Genomic DNA, 27,826 nt, shown 5'->3' on the forward strand with positions numbered 1-27,826 from the left:
ACCGAATAACAGCAGTTGTGATCTTAGAACACTGAAAAAGATTAAATAGGCTTTAATTCCATGTGTACGGGCCCTGCATGCTTTTTATGCTGGTCTACGTGCTCTTCGTCGGCGACACACAATTATGATTTTAGCTGCGTTTGTGTGCACTGATTCAAATAAAATAAATCAATTGAAGGGGCTTTGTGGAGTTTTCTTGTAAACAAACAATAGTTATGTTCGCATTTAGTGTAACTAGGGGTGGGCGATATGGAAAAAAAATAATCTCTATTTTTGCCGATTTTGACGATAACGATAATTAGACGATATCCTTTAAAAAAATGTTTTTAAAAGTCTGAGTTACTTCATCACTGATTATAATAATGGACACAATGTTGAATGAAAACAATTCTTATTTATTTTCTTTAAAATGAAAGTATTCAAGTAAAAACAATTTAAAGACAAAATACTAATAGCCTACTATACTAATTGAACTAGTGTAGGAACATTGAACTCTGAGTAAACTTTCAGTTGTACACCTCTGCTGTAATGTAAATTGTGCAGCATACAAGCAAGATTAAATCATAATAATAAAGGGCTCTGTTCTGTAACATATTGCACACAACCATGTCCTTATTGGAAGCAGTCCTGGAGATGAGATAGGGTAGTGTCAGGCCATGTTTTGATAGTCCTTCCACTTGGCTATACAGCCAAGTAGAGTCCTTCTGACCGGGATTTATGCTGGGATCAGAAATAGTTGGATGTGACCTGACTGGCCCAGGTGAGGTAGAGGCGCAGTTCTGTATGCTATGTTATAGTGTGTTCTTCCCTCTAGTAGCACAATCTACATGCTGGAAAAAGCTGGGGAGTACAGACTTTAAGGACGCCTTGTAAAAGTCCCCTGTGTCCCCTCCAGGTGATCGCGCTGCAGTTTGTTCACTATGGTTAGCAGTGAGCCAAACTTGTGCTAACGTTAGCATCGGGGGTCATGTGGACGGCAGTGTGCTGTTTTCGTGGTAAATAAAATGGCCTGTATATTACCGACAGGGCTCCAGGTCAGGTGAGCCGTGCTGGACAACGATCCTGCTGTTGGTACTCCATTCATTATGCACAAAAATGAAGTCCTCCGCCTGTGGTCTGGCCTGAGATATTTTCTCATCCTGCCGGTAGCTAGCTCGGCGTGCTAGATGCGGACAACAACCCACGTAGCGCCCGTTCTGGCTATCTCCTCCGGGATGTTATGAGCAGCCTGGAAGGCTCTCGTAACGTTTGTGTTGTATCGTAGTCCTATATTGATTAGTTCAGTGTGGCTGTACTTGTATAAATATACACCGACAGGAGAGCTAGTAGCCGCTGCACAATCGCGCGCCGCCATCTTTGTTGACATGCGTGTTTTGAAGTGTTTTTTTCTAAGTCATTTAAATACTCGATAATGTCAATTTGCACATCGTTAACACAACAATGACGATATTATCGTAAACGATATATATCGCCCACCCCTAAGTGTAACTCACCAAAAACATTGCATGTATCCTTCAGGTCTGAAAAATGTGTTGAGTGCATTTCCTTCCTCATAGAAGTATTTTAAATCCAGCATTGTTTACATAATTTACAAGCTTGCAGCTTCTTCCCTGCATTGATGGCTCATTAGCCGCTTTCCGACCGGAGGGATTTTTGCGGTTCCTAGAACATAAAATGACTAGAACCCTTTTTTTCTCGTGTTCCGACTGGACCAATTTGGGGATTTTTAAGTTCCTCTGGCCGCAGTTCCCCTAACTCTTTCAGCTCCTACTTCACGGCAGGGTCTTTTCGCTGTTCCCTTTTCCACATAGGGACCTAGGTCAATGAGGGTCGGGTTTCCGGTACAGACAGACCAACAACGGGACAATTTTATCAGTTTTTGCTATCTTATTCATCACTAAATTCACTTCCGACAACGTTTTAAGCAAGAAATGAACTGTTTAGATTTCGAATATAGGCAGTCTTGCTAAAATTGATGCCAAATTGACAATTTGCTTCAAAGTTTTTGAAGTTGAGAAGCGCCATGAAGTGAGGCGACAGCCAGCAGGCGCCTGCCCCGTCTGCTAGCTCGTCGCTCGGACAGTCGTGCTCAGAGACCCCACTCTAAGCTGGAGGTCTCTCAGACCGGTCTTGTAAATAAGAGGCTTTTATTTCGCCGTTGACGGTTCGTTTGTTTAAATATCACAACACATGTCCATTATAAGATTAACAAGAACCTGTGGTTAATTGCATTTTCCATTTCTCCAATAAGCGTGCCCTGTGGGCTTGACAACCTCGCTGACCAGGCTGTCTCACACACACACACACACACACACACACACACACACACACACACACACACACACACACACACACACACACACACACACAAAGACACACGTCCACATCGCAGCAGGCAGAGGCGGGGGAGAGAGAGATACCCGTTTCTCTTCAGGAGACTTGTTTAAATTATGACAAATATGCTATATACACTTTTTTTGGTGTATTTGTTTTCTGATTTTAACACTATAAAGACCGTTGCCGTGCTTGCATTACTCCCTTACCCCTCCTATAGTCCCTATGGCCACTTGGCCAGTGCGAATGCAAATGGAAAAAACGGTTTTGGGGAGAGTAGTTAGTAGATCTGCTTGAAGTGGACTTTTCCTATAACTAGGTTCCTGTAACTACTTGGAAAGCGGCTATCGTAGTATATCTCTGAGTGTTACTGCCACCTGTTGATCAGTGGACTACTGTGACACCATTTGCACGACTGTATCAATCTAACCACGTGTGCCTGTACTGTATGTGTCCTTGTGATGATTAACTAAACAGGGACTTTTCATAGAAAAACGGCTCCATAGCGCTACTAGAGGTCTATACACCACAGGGAATTGCCTTTTAGTATATTATTGAGTGTGCCCGCCTTGGGCCACCATCAGACCCTTATTAGAGGGCACTGTCCTTTCATGGGTCCAACTTTCCTTTCCTTCTAGAACTGCCCACAGACCCCTGGGATGGAACCAGTTCTTCAGGGACTAGCAAGCCTATTTAAATTTAGTTATATTCAAAGGGAGGCTTTATGGAGAATCAGCCCTCCTTAACGTTCCATGCTGCACTAGTGGAACCCAAAAACACCCCCCAGCAGAAAAAAAAACAAAAAAAAAAAAAAAAAAACCACAAAAAAAAAAAAAAAAAAAAAAAAAAAGATTAAAAAAAAAAAAAAAAAAAAAAAAAAAAAAAAAAAAAAAAAAATCTAATTTAATAGGCAGTTTGCCCTTACATTTGCTGAGGCACATTTCGTACTCCCAAAGGTACAAACCCCACTGCCACCCTCAGGACAATGACCATTTAAAGGGATACTTCACCGATTTAGCATTCAGCTTTGTATCAGTAGAAACCCGATAGAATTTCTGAATGACCGTGCCTCCCTCCCTCATGTCCCCCTGAGAGGAGAGATTTCTGCATTTGGGGCCGGAAAAAAAAAAATCTTCCGATGACGATGATGATGAAGATTTTTGGGCCAGAGGCAAGGACTACAGCCAGTAGTAGGATCTACTTCCGTATGTTTTCAACACGCCCACAGGGGGTTGGACTGCCGAGTCTGGCCAAGGTATTCCGAATGAAAACGACTGTCAGCCATCTTGAATCTTCGCTAAACAGGCTTTCGGTTTTCAGCAGAAAACATTTACAACAATTATCTGCATTCAAACTACCGGACGTGTGTACCACCGGGATACATCGGTACAGATCGGAGAATATGGAGGAAACGTTATTACAGACTCAATACTCGGCCATACGTGAGCTTCGCCTACCGCGGAGACCAGCGGTGTCGCTCAATGCCGCTAGCCGGCTAGGGGACATCCTCATCGGCTAGGTGGAAAGCTAACGCTAGCTGTCCACCTGTCCCAGCCATCCTGCTTGCAAGTGTCTGCTCATTAAACAACAAGCTGGACTACATCCTCCTTCAACGAAAATCCCAACGTGAGTTCAGTGACTGCTGTGTTTTTGTTGTTGTGGAAACATGCCTGAACAACAGTGTACGGAACCGGGACTATCCAGCTACCAGGCTGCTCGCCCGGCCCGTGGAGGTGGGCTGTGTTAAACGGACTGGTGTAGAAATAAAATCCAACTAGCTACTGCAACTGCTGGTGGAGCTTGTGACTGTTAAATGCCGACCATTCGACATTCCACGCGCTAATTCACGGCTGTGTTTATACTCTGTGTTTAGCTACACCAATGCTAGTATGCGTTAACTGAACTTTACGGATCCTGCTTGCAAGTGTCCGCTCATTTAGACCACAAACTGGACTACATCCAACTTCAACAACACTCCCCAACGTGAGTTCAGAGACTGCCGTTTTTTGTTGTTGTGGAAACCTGCCTGAATAGTGTACCGGACTGTCCAGCTACCAGGCCTGCTAGCCCTCCGAGCTAGAGATGCTCTGTCGCCAGGTAAAAGAGGTGGGCTGTGTTAACACCGGAAAGCGCCAGAAATGTGGTGATTTGTATCCATTTAACTGCTAACTGCTGGTGGAGTTTTTGACTGTTAAATGCCGACCATTCTACATTACACACTAATTCACGGCTGTGTTTATGCTCGGTGTTTACAGCCCACCAAGCGCTAATGCTAGTATCGTTAGCTGAACTTTACGGAGCCTATAAAGTGTGTTGTACTAAATGTAGCCTGTTTCGGTATGTCGTTTTTATATAATGTCGTTTTTTTATATGTTAAATGTGTAACACCACTTGATTCAACGATGAAACGTTGTTTCGTGTATATGGTTGAAATGACAATAAAACACGCGGAGTTGAGTTGAATGCCTCTGTCGGTCTGTCAAGCGGTAGGCGTGGCTTGGGAGTGGACTCAAAGCAACGAAGCAGGTGCATTCTGGGATTTGGTGTTTTTCATCCATATAAGACCAAAACACATTTTCTGGCTTTTCTCGGCCTAGAAGGCACCAATTTCAATTTTTTTTTCACATTTCTACTACATAAGTGACCCAATTTAAAGATATATTCAGCTTTCCAGCGGTGAAATATTCCTTTAAGCCTCTAAGGTCTGCTAGTGGGGCTTAGCACTTTTTTTAACTGATCAGGCTTTTGCGTTTTGGACACAACAGCTTAAGCCCCTCATAGATTATAGATAGTATTACTAGTATATAGTGCACATACAATATATTGTCAGAGTATAGTTAGTTAGTTAGTTAGTTAGTTAGTTAGTTAGTTAGCTATGTTTTATTTCTGTGTTATGCCAAAGATTTTGGTCCATCCCACATGGGATTACAAGACACCACAAATTTACTTATTTAACAAACATCTTCCTGTCGCATATACAAATCATTCGGAGAAATACATGAATACAAATATATACATATACACACATATACACCACACCACACACAAACAGCAAATTCTCATCTACAATTCATCTTGATAAAGAGCTTTTTTCCTCTTCTACCAAGCTTTATCTAGATAATTGGCTAATTTATAAGTTTCATATGTGAACAGCCATCTCAGTCTTTGAGTATCATCCATATTTACCAAGTCAATCTCTGCTTTTATCCTACGAAACAAAAAATCACGCTGTTCACAATAAAAAAGACAATAGAAAACAAAATGGAAAATGAAAAATGGAAGCTTTTCATTTATTTGTCAAAAAAAGGAGAATGTGTATTGCCATCTACAGGAACTTATGTGCCTTTTTAGCACATGAAGATATTACAGAATATCAATTGAAAAAACTTGCATTTATCAAACTGCCAACTTAAGTGTAGCTCTTACAAAAATTTTATCTTTTAAAAGAAAAAGAGAGGAACTCTTAAAGCTCCGTCTTTTGAATAAGTCAGAAGACGTTAAACATAAAAACAGTCCTGGGCTGGGACACACACATTGCATCTGCGATTTAATTGTTTTGGTCCCTACACAGTGATCATGATGATATGTGAGCGTGTGAATGAGGATCGACTGGTACACTGAAAGCTGAGGGTGTAGGTTATTTTTATTGACATCCACATGTATGGCATTTGGATTGTCTGGACATTCACTTGTGCAAATATGTATAGTAGTGGGTTGTGGCAGCACCTTTGCTGATAATATATTGTACATGAGCCAGTATCAAATTAAATACAAACAGTGGAAAGGAGGCTACAACTTTTTCTTCTTTTTCTAAGGTAGGTGACATGTTAGCATGAATAATTATCTCATCTTGGCGTTCAGTTTTTTTTTTTTTCTGTCACTTGTGCGATATTCTTTGAAGGTCTTCACAACCAGCCCAAGTTGCGTAGATTAGTTAAATGTCCCAGGCTTTTATACCTTCAGTTGTGTGACGACATTCTCATGTCTGCGAGAGGTGTTAATACATGCAGAAATCAGCTTGATTGCAACTTTTAATTAAAGGGTTGTGTGTGTGTGTGTGTGTGTGTGTGTGTGTGTGTGTGTGTGTGTGTGTGTGTGTGTGTGTGTGTGTGTGTGTGTGTGTGTGTGTGTGTGTGTGTGTGTGTGTGTGTGTGTGTGAGAGAGAGAGTGAGAGTGAGAGAGTGTGAGAGAGAGAAACAGACTGAGAAAGAAAGTTTGTGTGACCTTTAAGTGTGACTCCAGCTGGATTGTCATCAAGCTGTCTCTGATGCTGACACCTCACCTGCCAACTTAGTTTTACCATTGTGTGAGGGAATATGTGCATTTCTGCATGTGTGACTCCATGCCGGCGTGTCTGTGCTTAAATTGGTATCAAGGCAGAAATGGAGTGAAAAAAAAAAATGAAGAGGAATGGGGTGGCGGATGAATGTACAGTGCAGCATGAGACGAATCCTTTATGCTGGCTGTTAGTTTGACATACAGTCTTCACATAATCTCCCCATAAGTATTGCTATTTTTAGCTCAACAAACTATCACAGTGTGGCTCCTTCTTTTTACAGTCCACTTTCCCATAAATCATACAGCCAGTGCCCTAGTTGATGTGCTTTTCATGTGAACTACTGTAGCTACTTTCCATAGCTTCATAGCGCACTTTTTTTAATTTAACATTTATTTAACCAGGTTAGTCTCATTGAGATATAAAATCTCTTTTGTAACACTTTACTTTAAGTTTTCTACATAAGAGTGACATGACACTTTCATGAATACATGACACTCACATGACACTGTAATGACACAGTCATGACACATGAACCCTAAACCTAACCGTAACCATAACGTGTCATGACAAAACCGAATGACACTTATTAAAAAAGAGTTATGTCATAAACGTTTGACTTGTTTATAATGTTTTATGACACGTTCATGACAGTGTCATGTCACTCTTATGTAGAAAACTTAAAGTAAAGTGTAACCATCTCTTTTTCAAGAGAGACCTGGCCAAGATAGCAGAACAAGTTGTTACATATAAAAACAATTTACAATCACAAAACAATCACGAAAGAGGAAAAGACAACTCAAGTGCTTTAATGAGCAATAGGCTAATTTGAACTGGGGTTTTAAACCTTTCCAAACGCAATCTCAACCTCCCAATTTACAGTTTTTTACTATTGCTTACACACTAAAATTAAAACTTTCCCACAAGTAGCAAAACATTACACTCAAGAAGCAAAACACAAGCCTAGATCTGCACAACTGTAAGCACATTGTCAGCTTCACACTTTTCGCAAAACATCACACACAGTGATTTGCAAAGCACTAAACACACTTGTATGCATTTGACACAGAAGTTTATTATGATGTAATTTCCTTGCAATTTCAAAGCAAAGGCTTTCAAATGAACCAATTGGTTAAACACAGCCACCAGGTATGCAAACACATGATTGCTTAATTGTAGACACACCAATCAGGTTTAAGCACCTTATAAAATGCAGCAGGTAAGTTCACCTGCCCTCAACCAAAATGGAAGGAGTCAGAAGAAGAAGACTGAGAGGGAGAATCCACAGAGGAGGAGAAGGAGGTAGAGGAAGAGGCCCAGCCAGAGGTAGAGGCCGAGGTAGAGGTAGAGGGAGAGGGAGAGGAAGACCAGAAGCCGGAGAATATGCTCAAAGAAGAAGAGGACCAAATTTATCAAATGAAAGTTGCACAACACCATGTGGACCATGTTGTGAACCACGGACTGACGCTGAGGGAGGCTGGACTAAGAGTTCAGCCAAATCTTAGATATACAGTGGCATCTGTCATGAGGACATTTCAACAAGGAAACAGGTAAAAGAAAATCTGTCTACAGTTACAGTAATCAGCTCATTGTATGCACCATATCAGCACTTTTGATACCCCTCCCTGTGACATTTGAGGATTGTGGGTCGAGAACAACAAGGAGGAAGGGACCCATATTCACGCGATTCACGATCTCCGGCCCCAGACTCAGGTACCCCTCATTGAGGCCATGGAGGACGCCTGTGACCAAGTCAACGCCGCAGCTGTGCAAGGATTGATTTGACATTCAAGACTGTGCGTGGTATTGCCATGCAAGGATGTTTGCCTGTGATCGTGGGAAGAAATTTTCTCCGGCGTCCTGTATCGCGAGATTAATGTCTAGTATTTTTCTGTGTATTTCTGTGTATTTTTGTGATTGTAACCTGTACTGGATACCATATTTTATGTTTGTCTGTTGTTTGCTGAGCTAACAGTGTTATGCACACTACTGTAGTAGCACTGATTTGGGTATATGGAGAGAAATAAATTATATTTTCCTCAGTCTGCAGCATTGGTCTTGTGTAGTGTTTGGTGAACGTATTGTAAATTTGCACTTTCTCTGTGTACTTCATTTACAGTACTCTAATCACTGAGAAGTAGAATTGCTAAAAGTGTTTTAGGTTAGCAACAGCAGTGTGTAACTGGTTCAAACAGGATTAAGTCATATGGAATGTGTGCGTTTCATATGGTAACAAAATGTTTTTTATAAATTAGTGTATAGTTTTTGCAAGAGTGTTTCATTTTGAAAAGGGTCTGAGGTGTTCTGCTAATTGGGTGTGTGGTTGTGCTAATTGTGTGTAGTGTTTTGAAAAAGACTGTCCCTGTTTTCAAAATTGTACTTAAGCAATTGAAAAAAACTGTAAAACTACCTCTATACATCGTTAGGGTTGCTTTAACAAGTCTGTCTTCCCCAAGTGAAGCTAGAGGCTACCTCAAATGACCTGTATCAACCGTTCACCTAAACCTTCAATAAAATATATTACTCTTGATCAAAGGGCCTGAGATCTCGTCAGAAATTACGTAACATCTCGGTTTGTGATCAAACGACTTGGGAGCACAGAAAACGATGAATAGGAGGAGAGAAGCAAGCGAGGATCGATGCCATGCCGCAGGCAGAACAAAACGCCTTAGGCTGATTTAATGAATGGAGAAAGACTCTGGCAACAAAGCTCCAGGAAGTTTTCATTTGTCCTAAAAGAAGAAAAACTCACTCAAAGTAGGACTGCCCCTGTGGACTTGGTACTATAAAAAAGACAAAGGAGGTTGTACATTTCTGAAATAGCAGGCGTCTCGCACTTTGTTCTCTAAGGACACCGAGTTTGGCTGCACCTCCGAATGTGCCAGCTGAGTGCCTTCTCCTTATCATTATTAGACCTGTAACCACTGTAACTGATGCAGTGCAAAGGAATGTGGTTTAATTCACTTGGCTCACATCAAATATTCATGAAATGCAGGTCTTCGTAATGATTGACGATACAATGATTAGACGAAATAGACTGTGACTGGTTATAGACCCTATAAGTCAGAAGAGACAGAGTGCACAGTGGTTGAAGGAGAAGAGATAGATTCATAAACTTTGAAAGTCTAAGTCACTACTTTTTTTTTTTTTCCTCTGTTGAAGTAATATATACAGGGAATCTGACCAAAATGAACAGGGAGACCTCCAGGAGACACTTAGGAACACTGTGGGATGCACAGAGCTGATACAATTACAGTAGGATCCATCAATCACTAGTGGGATCTCAACTATTGCAAGTTTTGCATTATTGTGAGTCTTTTGGAAGTCACTGCGCCGTTTATCAGGGCAAATACCATGTATAAAGTTTCTGATTAAGATTTAAGCAATATTTCAATTTGTGTGATCTGTAAAAAGAAGGCTTGTATTTCTCTTATACCCTCGTGTGACAAGGGTTTTTAAAAGAGGTTTTATCAGTGGACGTGGAAAAGGCTTTCGACCGCCTAGAGTGGAACTACTTGTGGCAAATAATGGGGAATCTTTGTTTGGGGGCCAAATTCATTGACATGGTACGTACTTTGTATGTGAATTCCACGGCCATAGTCTCAACCAATGGCTTGCACTCTCAACCATTTCCCATCGAGCGGGGCTCGCGACAGGGATGCCCGCTCTCCCCCATGCTGTTTGCAATCTCTCTTGAACCGTTAGCCCAAGCCATAAGGCAAAATAAAATATGTAATGTCCAGATTAAATCCAATAGCAGCTCAATATCATTATTTGCGGACGATATTTTGTTGTACATCTCTGATCTTGAGGACTCTATTCCTTCAACGAATCTTCAACGAATTTGGCTCAATCTCCGGCTATAAAATTAACTGGAATAAATCTAATCTTCTTTTATTGAATAACAGGCATGTGGCTTCAGCCAGTAGTGTTACAATACCAACCAAAGCAAAATTACATATTTGGGCATCACCATACACGCATCCCTACAACGAGTTGTCCAGGACAACTATGAAACTATATTAAGTAGTGTTCAAAGGGATCCGGCCAATTGGTCTGCGCTGCCGGCATCACTACGCTCCAGGATTGCTGTTGTTAAAATGAACATAGTTCCTCGTGTGAATTTCTACCCTGCAACGTACCACAAACATGGGAGGCCTGGCCCTTCCCAACCTTAAAGTGTATCACACAGCCTTTCAGCTATGGGCCCTTGGAGTGTGGATGGACCCCTCATCTACAGTCCCATGGAGAGAAATAGAGCAAAACCTCACTGGAAGTATAAGACTGCAAGACCTTGCCTTTACAGGTGTGTGTCCAAAAAAAGTGTATGCTAGCCTATGTCCCTATTATCACCAACACATTGACAAACTTTAAACAGGTCGAGGAGCAACCACGCTACTCCAATAAGTGGCATTTGAACACCCCAATTTGGCACAACATACACTTAATTGTTTATAACCAGTGGAGTGACAGAGGTATTTATACTTTAGACCAGCTATTCAATGATGAAGGTATGTTAAGTTTTGAAGACCTGAGAGCTAGTTTTGATGTCCCTAAGACATTCTTCTTCCTTTATCTTCACTTAAGATCAGCCCTAAAATGTTATGGAGTACCATGGGGGAACAGTCTTGAGATGCACCCAATCATTAAATGGCTTGTTGATTCTCCGGTGAGAGGATTAGTGTCCGGGATTTATGCTAAACTGATGCAAGTATCCGTAGGAGAACTCCCAATACTAAAGAAATGGGTGCGAGAGTTGAGCTCGGAGGGGAACGTAATTAATTGGGAGACCGTTTGGGACAATATTTCCCACTGTTCCAAGAACCCAAATCACCAGCAGAACCACTTCAACATATGTCATAGGACATATTGGACGCCTCAGAAGAGATACGTCTCTAAAGCCATTCCTACTCCCTATTGCACGTTCTGCCAACCTGAACAAACTGGAACTTTCCTGTATATGGTCTGGGAGTGTGAACTGGTGCATGAGTTTTAGAATAAAACAACATCAATTATATCTGATGTGATAAGATGTTGAATTCCTACTGACCCGATTGTTTTGTTACTTAATGATGACTCTAAATTACATAATACCTACTTGGGAGACAGAAGAAAATTTGGCTAGCTGGATCAATGCGACCAAGAAAATGATAGCTCAGCGCTGTCTCTCCTGTGTTCAAAAATATAAAAAGAATAAAAAATTGATCATAAAAAAAAAAAGTCTAGTGCAAAAGAAATCCCACAACCCGGTGACATGGTATTGTTTAACTAAGCGGAGATTATTCTCATTTCATCCTTAATATAACTATCACTTGCTTGGGAATTCAGCTCTTCCTTGAGTCATTGCCCTTTTTATTATCAACAGAATAAAATAAGATCAACTATATTGATTCTACACAGGGAAATTAAACTGCCAGTATCAAACATCATTGATTGCATGCCATCAGGGCCCGCATCATGGGCTCTCAATGTGGGTGCTCAGAAAAAAAGCATTAAAGTGCTCTTCTGTCACACTACTGTGCACTGTTATTGTTTCTCTTATTGAAAATGTCAATAAATTTAATATTTTAATAGAAATTTACACAGGCAAATAGACAAAGTGTAGTAAAATAAACACCTCAATGTGTATTTTGGATGTTTTCTTTCCACTAATCTGAAAGAAGACATGCAAAATAGCCCACAGTCTCAAAATTCACCAGTGCATGGCTGTAGTGTCTTGCCTTAAGGTTATGATAACGCATGTTTGTGTCTTGTTGGTGTTCATAGTTGGACCGTACCAGCATGAGGGGTTTCTTTCCAAGTGGAACCAATCAATAATGTGCTCATGGTGGTGTAATATGAAAGTGGCGTAAGTTATATTGTGCTTAGGGACAAGTGGTATGAGGAGGGAAATAGGAAGGCAGCAGAATGAGTGTGTTTGACTTAATATTTTTTAGTTGTGAATTATGGGAGTGTTTCAGCAGTATAGGGCAACAGTGATTTATCAGTGGAAGTGCTGTGCCAGTTAAAATCTGTTAAGGAGTAGGGGAGTGGGAGGATGAGAGCGGCATGCTAATGATGCTGCCACTGTTTCTTGCCATGGATGACTCACCCTCAATATGGGGGAGCTAACATCCACTGTGTGGGTAGCAACACATACGCACATAAACACACACACACGCACATGCACACACGCGCACACACATGCACGTCTTGACATAGATGCAGATGTGTAGGTTGGTGTCCTGACTGCTGTGTTGTCAATTGGTTAAAACATGAAAAATGATAAGTTAACAGCCATCTAGCATGACTATGTGAAAGATGTGTGATAGTCACAAAAAGTCAGAGGAGATTTATTCTTTTATTTGCTCATTTTCAAAGAGAAACATTCCAGAGTTGTGTAACTCACTTGGTAATTGGCTTATACAAAACTCATGAGGGACATAATTTCATCTGGTTTCTCTCTCTCTCTGTCTCTCTTTCACACACACATACACAAACACCTCTTGAGATGACAGTTGCCATCTGTAGAGTTATTATTACCTTTTACAACAGCCTACACATTGATTTCACAAAGTACTGACACAAAAACTTACTGACGAATAGCTGAAGGATTTTATGGTGCCATACAAAAAAGACAATCTACTTTACAAGAGGTATGAAGCTCCAAACCTGGGTGTTTTTATTAGGGCTGTCAAAATGAACCCGATAATATTGAGTTAACGCAAATTCCTTTTAAAGCCACAATTGTTTTTGACGTGCGATTAACGCTTGCCGTTTTGTGCGTTCCATTGTTGGGATTTTTGAGCATATGCATAAATGTCACAGTGAGACACCCAAATAAAATGGTGGAAAATACATAGAGTGTACTATGTAGTAAATAGGGAGTGATTTTGTACACAGCCTTAGGTCGTCACTAGTAAACTTTCATGTTGGATTATCTTGCCTTCAAGTATGGCCATTCTAAACGGCTACTCATGGTACAAACTAGTTCTTCTCAAGAGTACCTACACGTTTAATGTCTTCTGGCAGTCTGAATGCTGATTTCTCAACTTTGATCATTATTTTTTTTTTTGGGAGGGGGGAGGGAGGGATTTTATGGCATGAAAATGGTTAATGGTCAACAGTTAGGCTGCAGCTGAAAATTATTTACAATATGAGAGGGGGAATGACATGCAGCAAAGGGCCGCAGGTCGAAGTCGAACCCGCGGCCACTGCGTCGAGGAGTAAACCTTTATATATGTGCGCCTGCTCTACCAACCGAGCCAACCCGGCCACTGGACAAATCTTTTTAATAAGGTTTTTATTAATGAATTAAAATTTATTTTTAATTTTTTTGTTGAAAATACTGAAAAATACTCATCGCAATTACCCCATAGTCCAAGGTGACGTCTGCAAATTGTTTTGTCTGACCAACAGTCCAAAACCCAAAAGTATTGTATACCCTGTCTCTGTTCGATGATGTACTACGGCGTCATACGTGAATGGAATCGGATATTACAACATTGGTAGCAGGTCACAGGTTTCAGATGCGCATATTGAGACTTCTGACCCTGTTATTGATCAGTGCCACTAAGCCCTGTCACGGCCATTTATGAAGTCCCTACTCGGTGATTACAGGCTCAAGAGTCATTTTCTGCCTTCAGCTTCTTATGTCCCAGTTGGAGCTATTAAAGAGAGCTTGCTCGCTCACTTCATTTCCTACCCTTTGAGCACAAAAGAAATAACCTTCAGAAACTAATTTATCCTCCTCTAAAAATCTACTCTCATTTTCCTCAAACTTGCACAATGAGGCAGCTGCTGCCTGCTCTTCATTTCTCTTCCAACTGCTATTATTTCTAAATTCACTCTAAATGACTTTCTTTCATTTTCAGCAGTTCAATTTTATTCAAATGTCCCCAACCAAATCAATTTTGCTTACTAATATGTCATCCTCACCAATATGTCAACCACTGCCTCCCCCAGCAGTTGGACTGGTAAATTGAATCCAAGAGAATCTTTGTTGTTTAATATTTGACGACGATTGTGCTTTCCAGGTGTGTGTCATCTTTACTTCAGAGGTTTCTGTGTCGTTTTATTTTTGATTAAAATTCAGATGAGGGAAGAAAAAAAAAAAAAAAAAAAAAAAAAAGTTGAGTTAATACCATTCATGTGGACTGGAATCATACTCTTCAGCAAACATTATGCACTACAGTGCTCCACCAGCGTTTTTTCTTTCCAAGATAAGGTATGTTTTTCTACCAGAGTTATCTTTGACTTTGTGGCGAGCACTTTATCCCTACACAGATTTCCAAAAAATTTTGTCATTTTTCCTCGAGATTGCATACACATTAGAAATGTGGGCCTTGGTTTTTAAAAAAGATTTCTGTTGAGCCCTCAAGGCCGAATTGGTATAAAATCGGCTTTGGCTTGCTCTTGATGCACTGCAGACTAACACCCATGAAAGAAACCAACACAGATAAAAGTGATGGACTGGCTTTAATGCATTTTCTCTGTTTGTTTTCCAACAAGAAATGGATGGTTAAGCAGAATGTTTAGTTTCCCTTTTACAACGCCCACACTAGGGTGACTCGTCTAATTGTGAGACAAAAAATAACCCACCACGTCTTCCCTTAAAACACTGCTTTTGTTTACTTTGTTAACAAAGCCCTAAAACAAAGCTCTGAAACAAACTGCCTCCAAATGCCTCCTTTTCCTTTTATGATACAAACAGCATCTAGGCATGATAGCTCTGAGTGACTGCCACTTTTTGTAACCCAGGTGTCAAGTGTACATTATGATCGCTAAAGGGACCATGTTGATCGGTTACAGTGCCTGGTTTAGCAATTCTAGATGCAGGATCTGGGGAAATATCACAAATATGACATAAGCAGGAGACAACAAGCTTATGTGTGTGTGGAAAAGGAGAAAGACACACCCACGTGGCACCGGTGCGCTCATCACTCAGAAAAGTCCCACTTCTGTGACTCTGGAAATGGAGTATAATTTAACTTGGGGGCCATTTCATTGTTCCCTTTAAGCTCCTTAGCTCTAAAATATTCATATTTCAGGCGAGAGAGGAAGAAATCTGTGACGGCAGCAGACAGAGGCGAGCGGTAGAAGAAAGAGGATATTGAGCAAGAGAGGTAGAGAGAGAGAGAAACTGACGGAGTGAGTAAAAAGAGCAATGAAATAAATGAAAGAGGAACTCGGAGGAGGGGAGTGAGGAGAGGGATGCAGAGAACAGAAAGCAGCACTTTAACTGATGTTCTCTTATAAACAACTTTCTCTCTGTCTTTCTTTTATTTTCACTGTGAAACACTTTGTGGCAGACCTGTCCAACAAGAGACAAAGCCATTTCTCTGTCATCTTCCCCAGCACTGGCTGCAGTGGAGGAAGCAGGCGAGAGACAGACAGTATAGGAAACAACACACTCATAATTATAATCTGGATGTCACTGAAAGCAATTATTTACAGATATCTTGTCATAGTTACGCTGCTTGCTGCCACTCGTCAAAAGAGCAATTTTTGTTGGATAGGACAATTCAAATATAATGTAATGTTTTGCTTCGGAAACTACACGTAGCTTATTTACATCAGCTGTATGAAAGCCAATAAAGGAAGATTGGGATTTATTCAGCCCAGAGACATTTTTTGTCCAGGATGCTTGGTATTTATAGTAAAAGGGCACTCGTAGAGTGCAGACCTCCGACAAAGCCAAACGCCCTATCTTGCATTGTTAATGGAAGTGAAAAGTAATTTTTGTATCCGCCCCACTGATTTGGATTTGTTCCAAAATGTTAAAGATTCTTCCTTGGCCCATCCTACACCATTTCATGGAGTTTCATGAGAATTGGGCCAGCAATGTAATCATGCTGACAAACAAACCGAACAGAAAACATATAATACAACAACGACCTGAATTGTGTATATACTAATTAATACTATAGAATTGAATAAGGGTAAAAGTAGGAGAAAAAAAAAGAGAGGGGCACAGAATAATAAGTGCATCTATATTTCTATATAACTATGTAAACACTGTACAGACAAGTGCATTTATGTTGCTATGTGTTACAATGCTAAGCTCACCTGGGCCTGTAGAACAAAGAAACACAGCTACTAAGGCTAACCTAGCTCGTAACATTAATTATATTGTCTCTTCTCCCTGCGTGTTGCATTTAACGTGAGAATGAGACTAAGCTAGCCTGGATGACAATATGTCTTTCCTACTTCTAGAGGAGTTTGTACTGTGTTAAACTGACTCACCCAGCCGCTGTTTCAATTCACGTCTGAAGATGGTTGCTGGCATCGGTCTCTCCTGCCGTCTGGAGGGCACTGCTTCACGCCCCCTACGCCACGTCCCCTACGCCACGTCCCCTACGCCACCTCCCCTACGCCACGTCCGCTACGCCACCTACCCTACGCCACCTCCCCTACGCCACGTCCGCTCTCTGCGTTCTCCCCTTTGTTGTCGTCGTCGTCACCGGGCCAGCCCTCGGCTCTCTTTGTTGTAGTTCAGGTTTTAAAAGGTGTAGCCTGGTTACAGACCCAACTTAATAAAAAAGCAGCTGCACATTTTTACATCAACTGGTTTACATTTGGTAAATGGTTTACAAAATACTACACGATTTCAACAAATTACTGAAGAATTGTTTAAGGTTTATTTATTCAGGAAGTATCAGTTAGTTCAAGATCTCTCTGAGACCTGAGAACAAATTCCATTTATACACCATTGTCAAGAGAATTCAGTCACACAAAGCAGTGAGATCATCTAAATATGTACAGTAGCCTAAATGTAAGTTTAACACATTAGCTTTTTTTCCCTTTTCACTTGCAACACATCTTAACTCATTTTATTAATTCATTTGTATTTGTCTCATTAAATCGTACGATGTACAATTCCAGTGAAATGTAATCCCAATCAGCTCCTTCACACGGAGGCACGGTGGCCGCCTGCACATTAGCGGGATGCTCAGCTGAGAAGTGGCAGTCGGCGTTCACTTCCTCCACGCCTGCCCCGGTGCCCCCTCTGATGTGGAGATGGAGATGGACGCAGAGATGGTCTTGCTAGCTCGATCTCATCTTTTCTGCCTTTTCCTCGGTGTTTACTCTGAAGTTTACATTTGAAAACTTGAGCCAGCTGGCTAGCTAGCCCAGGCTAGCACAAGCGGCAGGAGACTGGCAAGTTGATTTCTCGATCCTGATGAGCGACCCATAGCCACATGCCATCACCGTCCAACGTCAATCAGCCTAATATTTGTAAAATAGACAATTCAGCATACATTTTGCAGAGCTGACGAAGAGGCGACTGTTTCCTAAATGGGGTACCCATACCTCTAGGGGTACATTGGAGTCATGCAGAATTCTAAACATTTATAATGTAGCATTTAAATGTTTTTCAGTTACAAGTGTGTTGTGTAGTAAACCAGACACTGCCGTGCAGCACTGTATGGTACCTCTTTATTTAGGCTTTTCATTTCTTCCAAAAACATGTTTTTTTGCTGGTTAGGGGGTACTTGGCTGATAATTTTTTTCAAAGGGGTTGTGTTATTGAAAAAGGTTTGAGAACCACTGTTCTAAAACATAATGTAACCATATAGTGCACACACAGGGATTTGATGTAAAATTTTCTCTGGTAATTGGTAATCATCCCGCTTGTTACGGTGCATGTGGTTGAGTGTAGGATTAAAACGTGTGATGTACGGTCCTCTGTGAGGATACATCTTCATCTTGGCACTTAAGCGTTAATTGAATGGAGCCAGACAGTTATGCAACACTCCCAAAGCAAAATGCGAGCTGACACGATTCAAAATAAACTATACATAGAGCATTGCATTAGTGAGTCACCACTTCCTCTTATAGTTAAGTAAAAAAAGTTAACTTCAACAAAGCTCACCGTGGTCGACCTATTGACAAGGCATTGCAAGTATCCATTATAAAAAATGTATTTTACCTGTCTCGCTTCTGTTCTCGAGTTGCCAGAATCGCACAAATGTATAACCAACATGGATCTTTTTTCGTGCTACAAAATACAGCACTTGAGACGAGAGGAGCTTAAAAATATGGTTTAGGAGGAAACAGAGAAGGGAAGGAATTTCTTGAGGTTACGATGAGAACCCTAATCTTTCATCCCTAGCACCAAAAGAAAAATATAGTACACCGCTGAGCACATATCAGCTGTTGCTTGTAAGTGAAAGTGTGAGCAACGATAACAAGAGGAGAGTAGATAGCTAACAGTCACACGGAAAGAGGGATGGAGTCAGTGCAGAGATGTAATATGAGCAGTGCTGTATGTGGGCTGTACGGTAGTCAGGCAGGCTCGGCTGCTCCTCCTGCTGTTGCTGCTTTAAAAGAAAAACCCAAAGCTGAATTGATATGCTAATTTGATTGAGAAGTTGTGGGTGGATATGGAGAAGCTTTTGAGCAGCGAGAGGGACCTAAAAGAGAGAATGACAAGAAAAGAGTGCGAAAGAAAGGGAGAGTGGGAGTGAGACATGTGATGGAGAGAGGGAAAAGATTGAAATGAATCAAATAAGAAGGAGTGGGACGAGATGCGAGCTCAGCGTGGCTCTGCACTTTGGGGTTAGAGAGTTTACAGTCAATCACCGAGCAGTTGTCAGTCAGCTGTGCATTATTAGTGGCAGCAGCTACATGGTAGCAGCACAGTCTCCACAGGCGGCTGTTGATACAATGACTTGTTGTTTTTTAGACATTTGTTAATTAGCACATACAGTATAGTTTAAAAACAAACAAAATAACCATGGTGTCCATAAAATATGACATTGAATTATTTCATTAAAGTTTATTACCACTTGGCTCCTATTTTCATAGTTTCATCCACCATTTCCATTACTTATAATACATTTTACTAACTAACCAAAGTAATTGCTAAGAGCAGGGAACACAGCCAGATTATCTAAACTGCAAAAATTGGTTAAAAAAATCCAACAACAAGGCAACATTTTGTATTTAAAACAAGACTACAATTCTGACCAGACATTTGATGGCAACTTTCAGTGCTTGACAGTTTTCAATTTCTGCTATGAACACTTTTTAGTCTGTGCCAAGGAGCTCCATACCCAGCCCTCGTACAGTGTTCATTTGACTGATAGGAACAGAGACCACAACTAGAGCTGGGCAATAAATCGATATTATATCGATATCGGGATATGAGACTAGATATCGTCTTAGATTTTGGATATCGTAATATGGCATAAGTGGTGTCTTTTCCTGGTTTTAAAGGCTGCATTACGGTAAAATTATGTCATTTTCTGAACTAGCTGTTCTATTATTTGCCTTTACCCACTTATTCATTATATCCACATTACTGATGATTATTTATCAAAGATCTCATTGTGTCAATATTTTGTGAAAGCAACAATAGTCAACACTACAATATCGTTGCAGTATCGATATCGAGGTTTTTGGTCAAAAATATCGTGATATTTGATTTTCTCCATATCGCCCAGCCCTAACCACAACTATAGATATAAGACCCAAGTAAGAATAATAGTAATAATTTTATCCTTTAGACCATAAAAACATGCACTTCAATAGGGATAGTACACACAACAAGGTCACAACTAAACGGGAAGTGTTTGGACTTGTATGTTGACCTTTGTGACACACAAGTTTATTGTATTTTGTAAGAGGGAATGAGTGAACAGACGCATAATTATTCCTAGTGGGGTTCAAACAATATCGGTTTTGATCTTTAACATTGTCAACTTTCTTTTTCTTGTCCAGACAGCAATGTGCCTGAAGGAATATAATATTTAGTTGATGGGATGCTAAATGTCTCCAAAATCTCACTCATCAATAGTGTGGCATGGAGTGCAAAGGTAGTGCAAAGCGGTGACAAAGTCCTTGTAATTTTTATATATATATACACCATCATCCATATTGTTCGTAACATAATATATATTGAGATTTTAATTTAGTATACAATTGATCATGTTTTCTGAGATATCTCTTGCTTACTAGCAGACAAACAGACTGGCATACAAATATATGCGATAGAATTCATTAAATATAGTTATTCTTCATATTTGGTCCACATGATCTAAAGTCAAATTGACATTCCTTTGCCATTCTTGCATGATTTCATGAGCTTTTAAAATATGATCTAATACGCTTATAATATAAGATGTCAGTCTCATGCTTTAAAAAATACACTACTGTGCAAGGTCGTCAAGTTCTCCCACATGGGGCACCTGGGTAGCTCACCTGGTGGAGCTTGTGCCCATGTACAGAGGCTCAGTCCTCTCTGTAGCGGCCGCAGGTTCGGTTCCGACCTGCGGCCCTTTGCTGCATGTCATTCCCTCTCTCTCTCCTTTCATGTCTAAGCTGTCCTATCGAATAAAGGCCTAAAATGCCACAAAACAAATAATCAACAGTTCTTCCAATTATCATGTTAAAACTGTCAAGAACGTAACCACAAATTGGTTGGAAGCACACTATTTTGTAAACTGTTAATGTATGCCATAGCATTAAGATTTTCTTCCATTGTAACTAAAGGGCTCTCCTCAAAACCACAAAAAATATAGCCCAATTAAAAGTCCACAAATGTATGATAGTATATGATGTATACTGTCTGTGACTGTTTTGTGTGGTAACTCCAATCTTCTTCTCACTGATTCTCAGAAACAGCCAGGACCAGAGAGTGCACTGAGGACGGTTGTCATCCAGGAAAGGAGACTCCATGTCGGGGTTCACAATGGCTGGTGTTTTCTCGACAAGCCCCAAGTGGTGGTGCTGGAGCCCCTAGCATCAGGGGCCAGAGGCCGATCAGACAGCACCTCCAAACAGAGCACCCTGATCAGGGACAGGTGAGCAGAAACGCATGTCTACAGTGGAGCTGTTACTGTCGGCTACAGGAGATGGTGGAGCAATATTCTGTTGTCCGACAAAATCCACAGATGTGCAAAATTAATTTCAGGAGTGCCTATTTTTTATAGTATTTCATCAGCTTGTCCCAGCGCTGGTCCTTGTGCTGATAGGCAAGTGATTGAAAGTTTTCTCCTGTGAAGTCAGCAAAAAGTATTTTTGAAAAAGCTAGGTTGATATGAATTTCATTTGTGTTTAATATTGGTTAGGAGATGTCTGGAACATTGCAGACTGCTTTCCAACATCTACAGTATACAGTGCCTTGCGAAAGTATTCGGCCCCCTTGAACGTTTCGACCTTTTGCCACATTTCAGGCCTCAAACATAAAGATATAAAACTGTAATTTTTTGTGAAGAATCAACAACAAGTGGGTCCCAATTATGAAGTGGAACGAAATTCATTGGCTATTTCAAACTTTTTAACAAATAAAAACTGAAAAAGGTGGCGCGCCAAAATTATTCAGCCCCTTTACTTTCAGTGCAGCAAACTCTCTCCAGAAGTTCAGTGAGGATCTCTGAATGATCCAATGTTGACCTAAATGACTAATGATGATAAATAGAATCCACCTGTGTGTAATCAAGTCTCCGTATAAATGCACCTGCTCTGTGATAGTCTCAGAGGTCCGTGTAAAGCGCAGAGAGCATCATGAAGAACAAGGAACACACCAGGCAGGTCCGAGATACTGTTGTGGAGAAGTTTAAAGCCGGATTTGGATACAAAAAGATTTCCCAAGCTTTAAACATCCCAAGGAGCACTGTGCACAGCGCATAATATTGAAATGGAAGGAGTATCAGACCACTACAAATCTATGAAGACCCGCGCCGTCCCTCTAAACTTTCAGCTCATACAATGAGAAGACTGATCAGAGATGCAGCCAAGAGGCCCATGATCACTCTGGATGAACTGCAGAGATCTACAGCTGAGGTGGGAGACTCTGTCCATAGGACAACAATCAGTCGTATACTGCACAAATCTGGCGCTTTATGGAAGAGTGGCAAGAAGAAAGCCATTTCTTAAAGATATCCATAAAAGTGGCGCGTTAAAGTTTGCCAAAAGCCACCTGGGAGACACACCAAACATGTGGAAGAAGGTGCTGTGGTCAGATGAAACCAAAATCGAACTTTTTGGCAACAATGCAAAACGTTTTGTTTGCGCGCAATGCAAACACAGCTCATCACCCCGAACACACCATCCCCACTGTCAAACATGGTGGTGGCAGCATCATGGTTTGGGCCTGCTTTTCTTCGCAGGGACAGGGAAGATGGTTAAAATTGATGGGAAGATGGATGGAGCCAAATACAGGACCATTCTGGAAGAAAACCTGATGGAGTCTGCAAAAGACCTGAGACTGGGACGGAGATTTGTCTTCCAACAAGACAATGATCCAAAACATAAAGCAAAAATCTACAATGGAATGGTTCACAAATAAACATATCCAGGTGTTAGAATGGCCAAGTCAAAGTCCAGACCTGAATCCAATCGGAGAATCTGTGGAAAGAACTGAAAACTGCTGTTCACAAACGCTCTCCATCCAACCTCACTGAGCTCGAGCTGTTTTGCAAGGAGGAATGGGCAAAAATGTCAGTCTCTCGATGTGCAAAACTGATAGAGACATACCCCGCGACTTACAGCTGTAATCGCAGCAAAAGGTGGCGCTACAAAGTATTAACTTAAGGGGGCTGAATAATTTTGCACGCCCAATATTTCAGTTTTTTATTTGTTTAAAAGGTTTGAAATATCCAATAAATTTCGTTCCGCGTCATGATTGTGTCCCACTTGTTGTTGATTCTTCACAAAAAATTACAGTTTTATATCTTTATGTTTGAGGCCTGAAATGTGGCAAAAGGTCGAAAAGTTCAAGGGGGCCGAATACTTTCGCAAGGCACTGTATATGTGGTGTGTTTCACATTCTGCCTTCCCTATTACATGTGTGTGGTAGGTCGACATCAGTTATTTTACATACTGGTGTCATTTAATTTGTCATATGAGTGGACAGAAAATGCACTCCAGTTTTGCTGGTCATGCTGGTGGCTTTGATATGGATTAAAGCAAACTGGACTAAGTTTGAAAATACCTCAACACAACCCTTCTTTTTTGAGCTGCTTCCGTTATGCCACACTTACAGGTCGACTTAACCACACGAGCAAATCTACAGGCCGGTGACAAATTAAAGTAAAAAGCCTGAGTTGCTGTCATTCTCTACTGTCATATAGGGATGCAGCAATCAGACGTTTTCTGCCCAATACTGATACACTAACTCAGGGTACCAGATGATACTGATTGCTGATCCGATACACCCTCTCCTTTTGTTACCCAAATTTAAAATCTGTAAATCTCTGTGTGGAATTAAGACCATTTTTTTATTTGTAAGGTAACATGAGGCTGTCCATACTAATCAATTCTTAGTTATAATGTGCATCGGTCATGTCTGGCTGTTACGCGACCAGCTTAATAAGGTCAGGTCAGTTACAGTCGTCTGTCAAAAAAGACCAAAAGATTACATAAATAATGTTTTTTTTACACACATTATTAGTTGCTGCATGGATAAAAGGTTATCTGACCAACAAATTCCATCCAATTCAACTGAAATTTGGGAAGTAGCAGAAAGTCAAATAGACAGAATATTTAAAATGAACATCCTCTTACCACATTTAATGATGCAGGTTAACACGCACAATTACATTTGAAATATAATCTAGTAGGATGAAATTTATAAGTAGTCCATTGACCTTGCTCAAACAACAAGTACTGTATGCTTGATAAGGCCTTGCATGTCCTAATCCAACCCCAGCCTCATAATTTACACACTATTCCATGCCACACAGGCTTCCACCCTCATAAAACTGCCTTCCAATACAGTCCTATACCTTCTAGTACTTCATAACCAATCAAGGAGATATGGCTCCTGCTGCCTCTGCCCCTGGGTTTTATTGAGACACCATGACACTCAATGCTCACCTTGTCAAAGCCAGTGTGCTGATGTAAGGTCACCAGCATCTGCTTTACCAGCAGTAAAACACGTAGATTGAATGGTTTTAGCATGTCAGACCCGGAACAAAGCTGGAGCGGTACGGTACTAAATACTGAACCCTAAAATGTGCACCTCCTGCACTACATTTCACATATAGATCCTAAATCTAATTTGAATTCCAGGGACAAGAAACACTCAATGAAATGAGTATACTTTCAGAAGGTTCCATGTGGAGTAACAGTGTTAAGGCACACCCCTTTATTTTGTTAAACTTGATGTATCCACAAATTCAGAGCTGGTCACTGCACTTTGCTAATTGGGGAAATCACTTTAAGTATTACCTAACATAAGGGTTGGGTACCGAACACGGTTCCTTTACTGTTACTGACCAATTCACATCAAATCAATCTGAATATGGGTGAGAGAGTAACTTAGAGTATAGAGAGAGTAAGCGTGACTATGTCACCCCTGCAGCTTGTTGAAGTCCCAGTGAGTCAGGCAATGGCGAGCCAAAAGCAGTCGCAAGTGTGGTTATACCTTTTCATATATACCTTTTAATTCAAAATTACATTTTTGTTATTACAGAGAGAGTAAAGTACCAAAAAAAGCTACCGTTTCAGGTACTAATTCCAGGTACCGGTATCTGTTCAAATGTGAACGCTACCCAACCCTGTCTTACATTATTGTGGAAAGTGAGTGAACCTTTGAACGGCACAAGTAAACAACAGCGAGCTGTTTCAGTGAATGAACTGTCAGGGGCAGAACGCATCAGTGAGCCATTTGAGCAGAACTGCTTTGGGTTAAAAAGAAAAAGGTTTTGTGTCTATTTCAGTGACATTGTGCAGGGGTGTCATGTTGGTAACCTGAGCATTTCGCTCCTGCATGTTTACAAAGAGAGGATGTGCAAATGCTGCCACACTATCACCTTTCTCTCTACGGACAATATGCAAAATACTACATCACTACAATACAAAATGTCACAAGAGACTATTAAAGAATAGCTGTGATGCAAGCTTTATGTTCTCATTCAGTAGGGTTTCAGAATGATATAGTGATGGAAGGTTTGAGATTTGGGGGTGCTCCTGGCTGCTCTAGCAAAAATAATGAAATTGAGTTTGTTAAAATTTTAAACTGCTGGTATTTCCTATTTTCATATTGAAAAGTCAAAATTTTGATACTTTTCACTGCAATAAATTTGTCATGACTTAATGATGTCCAGGGGTAAAGTGTGCTTGTGCTGACAGTAGTGTCAGCAAAATACCTTGTTGATCAAAAGCATAATGGTGTGCACACATGCTGTCAGTGGCCATCAATAGCAGATGCCACTGCGTACACTGAATGTCTTCTATTATATTCTTCCACACCTTTTTAAAGGTCATGTATTTAAACTGTGGCCCTCAGTATGAGTAAGTGGAATATATTATACAGTTTCATGAAATAATAATGCAAAAAATGCCAAAGAATATGCTGTAAAACTCAACTGATAACACACAGACAGTGAGAGATGATTGGCTTTATGCGTCTGAATCAAAATGCATTGTTTGCTACTTCCAATGAGACACTAGCTGATTATGGGGATGATTATATGGATGTCTTACAAGCATGAGAATGTGTGCACATACATGGGAAAAGCATAATCAATACAACCACGGGCTAACAATCTGCGCTCAATTACTGTATTATATGAATAACAGTAATCGGCATGATAAAATACTACATTATGTTCTGCACTTTTCAATTTTCTTTGAAGGAGAAAGTGTTTGTGTAAAAGTGGCTTAGTGTGATAACAACAGTTTAGGCAATAATTATGATGTTTGCCTTTGTTTTGGTTGCTGCCTTTGAAAACTGACAGTCTTGCTTGTGCTATGCCTGGTGCTTCCAGACAGCAGAGAGAGAGAGAAAGAGAGAGAGAGAGAAAAAAGTAGAAGTGTTTGCTTGTTCCATTCTCCAGAGAGTCCATGAAGCGGGGAAAAAAAAAAGACACTCGGCCCCACCTCGTGACACGCCGGCGCTCCACAGTATGCTCCCGCCTATGGTGTATGCAAACTGTGAATGACGAATACCAAGAGTGCTGTTCCACTGCTCACACAGGAGGCCAGTGCTTGCCAGGGAACATTCAGCAAGCGAGTGGAAATCCTCCAACACATTGATTTCTTTCCTTTTTAACAGAAAATAAAACCGTATTAAACCAAATAAGGGGACTCTACATTTTAGTGAGGCATTATCATTTTGTCAGTAATGGCTTTAAAGCACATAGGTCACAAATAGTCTTTATTTGTGTCCAATAATAGCTTCTTTCCTTGCATCTGTCTCACTCTCTCTCTCTTAACACAACCTTTACACTGTGTGTGTGTGTGTGTGTGTGTGTGTGTGTGTGTGTGTGTGTCTCTTTGCTCTCTCCTCAGCTCTGCAACATCATCCCTCCCTCAGACACTGGGCCTTCGCAGCAGCTTGGAGCTCAGGCTGACCAATCATCAAGCTTTTGCAGTCGTCTTCCAGCTTGAGTGTGTCTTCTCTGCTCCAATTGGCCGAGAGACGATGGTAAGAGGGATGCACAAACATGCATAACACACACTCAGTCCTAAACCATACTTCATGTTAATCCTACACCCAGGTCCTAGCCTGAAATTAACCTCTTGATGAAATGAGTCACACGTCGTAAGATTTCCACACACACACACACACACACACACACACACACACACACACACACACACACACACACACACACACACACACACACGCATGCACGCATGCATGCGCACGTACACACACATTGTACTGTCCTCTCTTCATCCTGCCTTTGTTCTCTCACCACCTCTTTCTTGTTCTTGGACTATCACTCCATCCATCTCTGGCCTGTGTCTCCCAGAAGAAATTACTGAAGGTCTCCTTGGCCACAAGACCTCTGTAAACAAATAAGAATGAAAGAAGTATGTAAGTGTGAGGCAGCAGTAAGGAACCAGAGGGGAGAAGAGAGAGAGAGAGAGAGAGAGAGAGAGAGAGAGAGAGAGAGAGAGAGAGAGAGAGAGAGAGATTTGACCAGAGCTTTACACACACTTTGATTAAAAAGTGAAAACCTTGTCTTACTCACCAAAGCGCATTGTGCACGTGTATCCTTGAGCTCTAAGCACCTTTGTCATAAAAAATGTGCAATCTGAGTTTTTAATGCATTGATTACATCCATGTTTATTAATCTTGGCATGTTTACAGCCACCTGTAGATTAGTGAAAGCATCGGCAGTACTGTGTGTTGTATCAACCTCGTGAGTGTGTGCATGCATCCTTATGCAAGTGAGCGTAAAAACTTGTAACGGTTTGCGATAGTTGACGGTGAGCAGCATGTTATTGTCTTGGTCAGTTAAAGTTGACCGACCCATTATGTTGGTTTGTTGATGTAAT

The 27,826-nt window shown here is 40.9% G+C and overlaps 1 protein-coding gene across 4 annotated transcripts in view; it reads left to right on the top strand.

Annotated features, from left to right (window-relative positions):
• Positions 1–27,826, top strand: part of nphp4 (nephronophthisis 4) — a 185,863-nt gene that overhangs the window by 48,041 nt on the left and 109,996 nt on the right. For all 4 annotated transcript variants that reach the window (XM_039800113.1, XM_039800114.1, XM_039800117.1 and 1 more), the window contains 2 exons: positions 21,212–21,396; positions 26,831–26,966. In XM_039800113.1, coding sequence (XP_039656047.1) covers positions 21,212–21,396; positions 26,831–26,966 — 321 coding nt within the window. The remainder of the gene's footprint in view (positions 1–21,211; positions 21,397–26,830; positions 26,967–27,826) is intronic.

The sequence above is a fragment of the Perca fluviatilis genome, chromosome 5 (genome assembly GCF_010015445.1).
Source record: "Perca fluviatilis chromosome 5, GENO_Pfluv_1.0, whole genome shotgun sequence".
NCBI classification, from domain to species: domain Eukaryota; kingdom Metazoa; phylum Chordata; class Actinopteri; order Perciformes; family Percidae; genus Perca; species Perca fluviatilis.